Genomic DNA, 8,726 nt, shown 5'->3' with positions numbered 1-8,726 from the left:
CCGAGTCCGGGCAGGGCCTTTATTGACCGAACGGCACCCACTGGCACCGGCCGCGTCAAGCCCAGTCCCGCGCTCCGGGGCTCTCCCGGCTCAGCAGCCGCACCAGCTTGGCCCGAAGGGTGCTGTGAGGCTTGTGCCCGGAGCGCCCTGACAGCGCCACCTGCCCTCCGCGCCCCCAGCCCGCGGCCCGGGGGTTCTGTGCCATGGCGGCCCGGTTGTCATAGACGGGCCCCCCCTCGCTGCTGTGGCCCTCGGGGGCCTGTCGGCACCCCAGCTCCCACTGCCCTTCCTCCTCCTCTTCCTGGGCTCCGGCTGGATGTGGTTCTGCAGTGAAGATGTTCTCGTAGAGATGCTCAGGGAGCGGCTTCCCCACGGCCCAGGGCTCCCCAGAGCCTGGCTGCCCTGACACAAAGAGGGGCTGCTGGCCCCGGGCGATGGAGGCATAGACGATGGGGCATGAGCCCTCTGGCTCTGGTGGGGTGAAGCGGAGGAGGTTGGCAGGGGGGTGGGACGCAGGCTGTGTCCCCCCCAGGGCTGGGCTGGGCTGGGGATCATCGTTCCCAGACCCCCACGGCTGGGGCTCAAGCCCCTGTGCAAAGAGCTGGGGCTCTGAGACACAGAAGAGTCTGGGGTCTAGGCTGTCCTTGCCCTGCTGCTGGCAGGCAATGGCAGCAGCCACAGCCCGGCAGAGCTCAGGGGCCCGTGGGGTGCTGAAGGTGAAGGTGCCCTCGCCGGAGTCACTGCGGCGGCCAGCCTCGAAGGAGAAGACAGCCTGCAGGGTCAGAGGGGAGGGTGAGGGGCTGCCACCCACGCTGGGCAGGCAGCAGCCCCAAGAAGGGAGTGGGGGAGGACTCACCTGATCCTGGCCAAACTTGCGAAGGAAGGGGTAGGGCCAGGTGAGCAGAGGCTGGCGAGACTGGGGGTCCTTCAGCATCAGGCTCTGGGGAAGGGCTGAGAGCAGGTAGTGCCCGTGCAGCCCACAGCGGGTGGCTGCGTCCGTCTGGACCACCAGCACCAAGAATTCAGTCACTGCGAGAGCCAAGCAAGCCAGGGGTCAGCACCTCAGGACTGAGCTGCAGCCCACCCCAGCCCTCTTCACCACCCCTTGCACGTACGGTCCTGCCAGGACGAGTAGAGGGAGTTCTCCTCCATGGGGACAGCGGGGCCAGGCTGGGTGCTGGCACTACTCAGCACTGTCTCTTTTGCACCCTGAAACAAAGGGATGTGAGTATGACCTGGGACAGGGGGTGGGGATGACAAATCCCCTACCTGCCCTGGAGCTTCCTAGCTCACCCAAGTAGGGCTCTTGGCTCTGCCAGACCCCTTGGTACCTGGAAGGCCAGCTGGCAGAGCTGGGTGATCCATTCATCGCGCTGCTCGGCTGCCAGCACATAGTTCTTCTCCGTGGTGGTGAGGTAGAAGGCGGCGGTGGCTTTGGGGCAGCTCTCTGTGCCCGCCGGGCCCACAGAGACGCAGTCAGAGAGGCGGATCACGCGGCGGGCACACCGCTGCAGGGACGTCTTCTCTGGGATCGTGCCATCGTCCCGCACATCAAACTTCTCCATGCGGGCCACGCCGGACGGGCTGGCGGCAAACAGCTGGGCTCGCATCTTCCTCCAGGACTTCTAATGCATGGAAAGGGCAAAGGCAGGGAAAAAATGGGTCAGCGAAGAGCTGGCTGCTGCATCTGGCAGCACTGCCCTCCATACAGGGCACGAGGGGCATAGGGGAGTCCTGGCCTGCACCTGCCAGATGCTGTTGGAGGGCACAGAGAACGGGGGCCAGCACAGACCCCTGACCTGTGGGGCAGGGCAGGCCCAAAGCTGGGCTGAGGGGGGCCTTGCCCTGAGCGGGCTTGGCATGGCTCACTGGATGAGTCACACTCACTCCTGGCTCCCTGAGCACCAGGTCCTGCTCTTTGTTCCCTGCTGCAAGTGCTGGCCTGCCAACCTATAGCTGAGCTCTCAAGCTGTTCTCAGGACAGACCCTGATGCAAATTAAAGCCATTTTGAGCTGCTAAGGCTCCTGCTGGCAGCCTCACATCTGCTCAGCAGCCTGCTTCCTCCCAGGGGAGCCTCTGTAGCACCAGCACCTTCCCAGTCTGTCATGGGATAGCGGGGGCGCGTGCCACCATGTACCTCAAAAGTGCAGCAGAGCCTCCGCCCTGCAGGAACCAGATGCAGCCAAGCACCCAAAATACCCACCGCCCCCAGCCCACCTGCCTCCTCCATGGCAGGGCACCAGCTCTTCACACACACGGCTGCCTGCTGTACTTTCAGGGCTTGGTTCTTGTTCAGCAGGGAGGTCAGAGTGCGATTGCAGCCCCACACATCCACTGAGACCCCCACAGGACATGGCCACCCTGCCATGGCACGACCAGTGTGCTGGCAGGACCTACTTTGCCAACACCCAGCAGCTCCCTGGAGCTGGCCCGACCCCAGGTTCTCTCACCATGTCACCCATACCCTGCCCCGAGGGCTGCAGCACTAACAGCCCCTTCCAAGGGCACAGAGGAGCAGCCCAAGCCATGAGGGTGTTGCTGGATGGTGCTGGCCCCACAGGGCCAGGCCGACAGGGGCACAGGGACACGGCCCACGTGCTGGCCCAGGGCCCTGCTCACACACACACACAGATGCTGGAGCTGCGCCATATTAACACATGTTTATTCTTCCATTGAGACTCACGCAGTGACCAAGCAAGAACCCAACGCACAGGCGAGTCAAGAGTGGGTGCCCACACACATGAGTCCCCTCAGCCCCACGGGAAAACCCCACTTATGGGGCTGCTCAGCCCAGGGCTCCCCCAAGGGCAGCTCCAACAGGTGTGGCTGCAGTCGCCCCTTCTCAGGCTGCTGAGGGCCCAGGCCCAGGCCCAGGATCATGACAAATCAGGGCAAACTCTCTACCAACCCCAAATTCACCCTTTACCTTTCCAAATTTGGTGTGCTGCACATAAAGGATTCCATCCTTCACTGGTCTCTCCATGGGCCGAGTTCACCCGGGCAGCCAGCGCAAGGATAAGCGACTCGGGCTACCCGCAGCGGAGAAAATGTGACTGCTGCAGTCGAAGGAAAGGCATGGGGCAGACTTCCGTCTCAGAGAGACTTCCCCTTTTTGGGGTGTGGGATGGGGGGCAGAGGCTGGGCCATAGGAGGTGTCCATGTGCCCGCCCTCCCCCTCACAGCAGGGCAGTGGGGCAGAACGCGGGGGCAGAGCACAGGAAGCACCTCGGGGAGCGCCTGACATGAGCACAGCATGCTCCATCTCACCCTGGCTGCCTCCTCCCAGCGTGTCTGGGGAGAGAGGAACAGCCCACCCGAGAATGCACAAATCCAGGAGAAGGCCCAGAGAAACTGGGTGGATTCATGAGGAGCAACACAAGACCCTGACCTCACCACTGCAGGGGGCTGGCAGAGGCAGCAGACCAGTAGCCCCACCTGGGGCTTTCTCTGGCCCTGAGGCACTGCTACCTGCTTGCCCAACACACCGCTGATGTAACGGGCTGTTGCAGCACAGCTCCAAACATTTCCTTCCGGGGCAGGAACTTCGTCAGGCTGAGCTGGCAGAAGTCCCAATGACCAAAATTCTGGAAAAAGGGCCACAGCAGTGCAGGACAGGCCCCTGGGCTGAAAGGAAGCCCAGGCCCATCCAGGGGCAGCACATTCTCCAGGCTAGAAGTCCATAGAGCTGTGGGCCAGGTAGTCCTTGCGGCCGATGTTGCTGACTTGCTTGGTCTGCATGGCCTCCAGCTTGGGGCAGTCGGTGATGCGATGGCCCAGGCCGCCACAGAAGGCACAGCCCCGCTCACCTGCAACAGGAGGGATGGGGTCAGGGCCAGGATAATGCCATGCCAGGGCAGCACAGTGCCACACCACGACAGCAGCCTCCAGCCCAGAGCAAAGGGGCTACACCAGTGTCTTCCCAATGCTGTGGCACTGGGAGCTGGAGGGTCCCATCTGGAGCCCAGGTTTTGCAGCAGCCCCGTGGGGGTCCCTGTGTCAGCCTGGGGTCTCTCACCATTGATATCCAGCATGGTCTCGTCCCCACAGTGCAGCACCTGGAGCACCGGTGGCACCTTCTGCTTCGCCTCCAGGAGCAGAGCCTTCAGGTCCATCAGCACTGACTCGTCTGGGGGCAGAGACACAGGTCAGGCAAAGCCATCCTGCTTGCTCAGGACACCCCCTTGGCACTGCCCAGCTGCCTCCTCCAGCCCCCAGCCCCGTGCCGTTCCTCACCACAGGCCTTGTTGATGAAGGTGGTGGCAATGCCAGTGTTGCCTGAACGGCCTGTACGCCCGATGCGGTGAACTGTGGAGACAGGGACAGGATCAGCCCCGGGTGAGCATAGTGTGACAGACCATCCCTACCCCAAGACACTGCAGAGACAGGCACAGAGCCTTGCTGGCCTCCAGACCATTCCCACAAGGCCCAGTGCCTACCATAGTTCTCAATCTCCTCTGGCATGTCGTAGTTGATGACATGCTGGATGGCTGGGAAGTCCAGGCCCTTGGAAGCGACGTCAGTGGCAACCAGGACATCCTTCTTCCCATCCCGGAAGGCCTCAATGGCTTTTGTCCGTTCTTCCTGATCTGCAAAGGCCCAGCAGAGAAGATCAGCAATGGCAGAGCTCCCAGCCCTACCTACTGAAGCAAACACTGTGGCCTCAGAGTCAAGCATCGCTTCCTCAGGCAGCCTTTCTCCCAGTGAGGGAGCAGAGGGGCCTCTACGTCCCATAGGGACCTGGACTGTGTTTATGCCTGCTATGTACAACATGGAGCTCACTCCTGACACTGTCACAGCCCTTCCTCACATCATCAACAGCTGCTCCAGGCTGGGGCCTTCCGTGGCCACACACATTTCTGGCAGGAGTGGGGTCACACCAGGAGCCCAGGCCTATCTGGGACCCTCACTGACCTTTCCCTCCGTGGATGGCCACAGCTTCCACACCCTTGAGCAGCAGGTACTCGTGGATTGCATCAACATCTGCCTTCTTCTCTGCGAAGATCAGCACCTGCGGCAGCACAGGCATCGTATCAGAGCCCCTTCTGGAGGCTGGCACTGCTGGCACCAGCACAGCCCCCTGGGGAAACCCACTCCCTCCTGCTGAGCAGAGCACACAGCACTGCTGATCCCCAGCATGGCTCAGTCACAGGCCCAACTCCACACAGGGTGTCCCTCCGCCCAACTCCCCCCACAGCCCAGCATGACCATACTCACAGGTGGAGGGGTCTTCTGCAGGCACTCCAGCAGGTACACCATCTTGGCCTCCTCTTTCACATACTCCACCTCCTAGAAACAAGCAGAGACATGGGTCAGGCAGCAGAGGAACTGCCACTGTTTGGTATCCCTTAACTGGGAAGGAGGACCATGAACCCCAGCTCCCTGGCAGAGGAAGGAATTAAGTGCCCTCATGAATGTTTCTGGCCTCCCACACAATCATGAGGGTGCACCCAAACACCTCACCTGCACAACATCCAGGCTGGCAGCACCTGCTCGCCCAACGTTAATGGTGATGGGCTTCACCAGGGCACTCTTGGCAAAGTTCTGGATCTTCTTGGGCATTGTGGCACTGAAGAGGAGGGTTTGCCGCTGGCCCTGCACAGAGAAGAAGCCTTTAGTACTCACCCAATCTGGCACGTGCAGGACTGAGCTTCAGGGTGCTCCTATCGTGGCAGTTCAGTACCTTGAAGTAGGAGAAGATGGTGCGGATGTCCCCCTCAAAGCCCATATCGATCATCCTGTCAGCCTCATCCAAGGCCAGGTACCGGCAGATGTCCAGGCTCACCATCTTCTTCTGCAGCAGGTCCATCAGGCGCCCGGGGGTTGCCACCATCATGTGTACCCCACTGTGGGGTGAGAGGAGGCTGCAGTCAGGCCCTTGGCATTCCTGCCCCATGCAGGACACCTCCCTGGCACACTCTTCACCCCGACAGTGTCCTGAAGCCAGGGTGCCACCCCTTAGCCCCCTGCCAGAAAACAGAGCAGCTCCAGCCCCACAGACTCCCCCAGAAGGTCTTACTGTTTGATGGTCTCCATCTGCTCCTTGACAGACATGCCCCCGATGCAGAGGGCGCAGCGCAGCGGGGGCAGCCCATCCTCCTGCAGCAGACGACAGTAGTACTCCAGGATGCCGTGGGTCTGCCGGGCCAGCTCCCGCTACGGAGACAAAACCAACTCATTCCTACAGCTCTGTGCAGGCAGAATTTAGGATTGCCACGAGGCCTCGTCCTGGCACTCACCGAGGGACAGATGATGAGTCCATAGGGTCCCTCTCTCTTAGAGAATGGCAGCCTCTTCTCCTGCTCCAGGCAGAACATGATCACGGGCAGGGTGAACACTAAGGTCTTCCCAGAACCAGTGAATGCAATGCCAATCATATCCCTTCCTGAGAGTCTGCCAGAGAAAGGGGGCCAATGGAGAGGAGGAACATCATGGAACAGCTCAAACCTCCAGGGCTCAGCAAGGTGACGGGGTGATCTGTCACCAGGGAAGAGCGCCTGGTCCGCACCCCTGAGCGGGCTGTGGGAACCACTGCTCTGTACTCCGGGATGGGGATGGAGCACTCACATTGTGGGGATGCCTTGGATCTGTATGGGTGTTGGCTGCTGGATTCCTTTTTTCTTCAGGCCTCTCAGGATAGCTGTCAGAGAACAAGGGACAACGCGTGTTCATGACCTGAACTATTTCCTCTCTTTTCCCACTCAGGTCCCAGCAGCAGCTCTTCCACCAGTGACAAACACCCCTCAGGCCAACAGCCAGGAAAAAAGTGGGATCCCTTCCAGGATCCGCTCCTGGCCTACCTGCTGGGAACTTCATCTCCTTGAAGCTCTTGATGGGGGGTGGGATGCCCTCCCCCTCCACCAGGATGTGGTACTTCTTGCGTACACGGTCGTGCCGTGCCTCCGACATGCCCAGGATGTAGCGAGGGGCTCTCCAGCTGTGAAAGAAACACAAACAGGTCATGGTGCAGAATGAGGCCAGGGCTCCAGAACCAGCAGCTCCCACGGAGGAATTCAAGGGAAATCCCTGTTAGGCTCCAATATCCTCCCAGATAAAACAGGTAACCCCAAGGGGCTCCACGGAGTGAGCGTGGGAGCAGATCTGAGCCAGTTCCATGCATTAAACCCTTCCCCAAAATCTCAATGAAAAGTGCTAAGCTAACAGCTGAGAACACCTATGGATGGTGGATGAAACATGCCAAAAACGTCTGGACACACCTCAATCATCTCCCTGACACTGCCTCAGAATCACTGAAGCTGGAAAAGACCTCTGAGATCACTGAGGTCAATCTCTGATCAGTCACCACCTTGACAATGCTGCCTCAAGCAGCACTGGCTCCAAAGGCTCCTCCAGACTCTTTTTCTGGCTTAGTGACCTCCCAAACCTGAAGACCAACCCTCAGACCTTCTAGTTTAACATAAAGGTCCTTTATCAAGCCTTACTGTATAAAAAACAACATCCAGCGTGACTCAACAGCGTTTGATTTTACAGACAATGACACAAACCCAGTCACTCAGGCAAGAGGCTGCAGAGCCACACTGCTCCTGCAAGACTCTGTGGCTTTTAGTTCTCTTCAGCCATGATAGAGTGATGTTTTCAGAAGGACAACTTCTGAGCTGTGCTGTGAAACTTACCTGGTTTTGATTGGGTCATCATAGGTGATGCCCTTGGCCATCTCCTTCACCGACATCAGAGCTGCAGGAACAAAGATGATCAGAGCAAACTCTCCTCACCCACATCAACCTCGCTGAGAGCTACTTGGGCAAACAGTCCCGGAGATCATGTCTGGACACAGAAGAGGAGAAGCAGCAGCACTGACAGCCCCTCTGGCACAGGAACACCAAGTGCTGCTGTGCCCAGAGCCCTGCCACAGCCAAATCTCAGCTAAGGCAGGCAGTGCCAACTGAGGGCACCCATTGTCACCACCGGTCCCACCCCTGAGTATGAGCACTCCCGAGACAGGGAACAGCTCTCCTGCTGCCCTGAGAGCTCTGCAGACAGATCTGAGACACAGAGCTCCCACTCACCTCGGCCCTCTGCCACGCTCTCCAGGATCTTCTCTTCCTCCTTCAGCTGCTTCTCCTTGGCTGACTCCTTCCGAGCTGGGGGAGAGCCAGGAAACAATGAGGGGGTTTGCTGTCCCCTGAAAGCCACCCAGTGCCGCCACCAGCTCCTCCCTTACCTTCCGCCTTCTCTTTGAGGTGCTGGTGCTGGTCCAGCAGACTGATGTTGGACTGGGGCCCCAGCGGGATGTCATCCTCATCCCCGCGCTGCTCGCTCCCGCTGTCCCGCTGCTCCTCCTCGGACACCACCTTCCGCCGCATCTGCAGCAGCTTCTGCAGCTGGAAGGAGGCGGATCGAGGCGGAGTGAGCAGCCTCGCGGCGGGAGGGCCGCTCGGAGCTCTCCCCGGGCAGCCCCGTTACCCCATTACCATCTGCTGCTTGCGCTGCTTGACGGGCACGTAGGGCACGTAGTCGTCGTCATCCTCTCCGGACAGATCGGACGTGTCCGCCGGCTCCTCGCGCTGCCTCTGTGGGGAGACACGCGGTGAGGGGAGCCCAGGGCGGCACCGGGAGCGCGGAGCGGGTGGTACCGGGGGCCGGGCCCGCTCGCACCTTCCGCTCCGCCACGGCCTCCATGGCTCCTTCCCGGAACAGATACAGGAAGTGACGTCATCCCGCACGGCGCCATCGCCTAGCAACGCGCAGGGGCCGCCACTGGGCGGGA

At 60.4% G+C, this 8,726-nt stretch overlaps 2 protein-coding genes across 2 annotated transcripts; both read right to left on the bottom strand.

Moving 5' to 3' along the window:
• Positions 1-55: 55 nt before the first annotated feature.
• On the bottom strand, positions 56-2,984 carry DOK3 (docking protein 3). Its single transcript, XM_053956757.1, has 5 exons — positions 2,928-2,984; positions 1,332-1,625; positions 1,116-1,209; positions 857-1,029; positions 56-772 (listed from the first exon to the last, which is right to left on the bottom strand). Exons 1-5 carry the CDS (start codon positions 2,982-2,984, stop codon positions 56-58), a joined length of 1,335 nt encoding a protein of 444 aa, XP_053812732.1.
• DDX41 (DEAD-box helicase 41) lies at positions 2,643-8,694 on the bottom strand. Its single transcript, XM_053956756.1, has 17 exons — positions 8,615-8,694; positions 8,431-8,529; positions 8,181-8,340; positions 8,026-8,100; positions 7,633-7,693; positions 6,799-6,935; positions 6,566-6,638; positions 6,238-6,391; positions 6,018-6,154; positions 5,682-5,844; positions 5,462-5,593; positions 5,216-5,287; positions 4,913-5,009; positions 4,438-4,587; positions 4,235-4,306; positions 4,017-4,127; positions 2,643-3,807 (listed from the first exon to the last, which is right to left on the bottom strand). The coding sequence occupies exons 1-17, from the start codon at positions 8,636-8,638 to the stop codon at positions 3,671-3,673; spliced, it is 1,854 nt and encodes a 617-aa protein (XP_053812731.1). The 5' UTR covers positions 8,639-8,694; the 3' UTR covers positions 2,643-3,670.
• Between the last annotated feature and the right edge of the window lie 32 nt (positions 8,695-8,726).

The sequence above is a fragment of the Vidua chalybeata genome, chromosome 15 (genome assembly GCF_026979565.1).
Source record: "Vidua chalybeata isolate OUT-0048 chromosome 15, bVidCha1 merged haplotype, whole genome shotgun sequence".
Taxonomy (NCBI): Eukaryota; Metazoa; Chordata; class Aves; order Passeriformes; family Viduidae; genus Vidua; species Vidua chalybeata.
This window is presented reverse-complemented; position numbering and strand designations above follow the sequence as displayed.

What these genes read in the sequence shown, in the direction of transcription:
- DOK3 (XM_053956757.1), bottom strand. Translation starts at nt 2,984, where the DNA reads ATGGAGAGACCAGTGAAGGATGGAATCCTTTATGTGCAGCACACCAAA. An exon ending in AGCACACCAAATTTGGAAAG is followed by an intron (nt 1,626 to 2,927) that starts GTAAAGGGTGAA and finishes TCCATGCATTAG; the next exon opens with AAGTCCTGGAGGAAGATGCG. An exon ending in CTACTCGTCCTGGCAGGACC is followed by an intron (nt 1,030 to 1,115) that starts GTACGTGCAAGG and finishes TGGCTCTCGCAG; the next exon opens with TGACTGAATTCTTGGTGCTG.
- DDX41 (XM_053956756.1), bottom strand. Translation starts at nt 8,638, where the DNA reads ATGGAGGCCGTGGCGGAGCGGAAG. An exon ending in AGGCCGTGGCGGAGCGGAAG is followed by an intron (nt 8,530 to 8,614) that starts GTGCGAGCGGGC and finishes GTCTCCCCACAG; the next exon opens with AGGCAGCGCGAGGAGCCGGC. An exon ending in AGAGGAGATTGAGAACTATG is followed by an intron (nt 4,307 to 4,437) that starts GTAGGCACTGGG and finishes CTGTCTCCACAG; the next exon opens with TTCACCGCATCGGGCGTACA.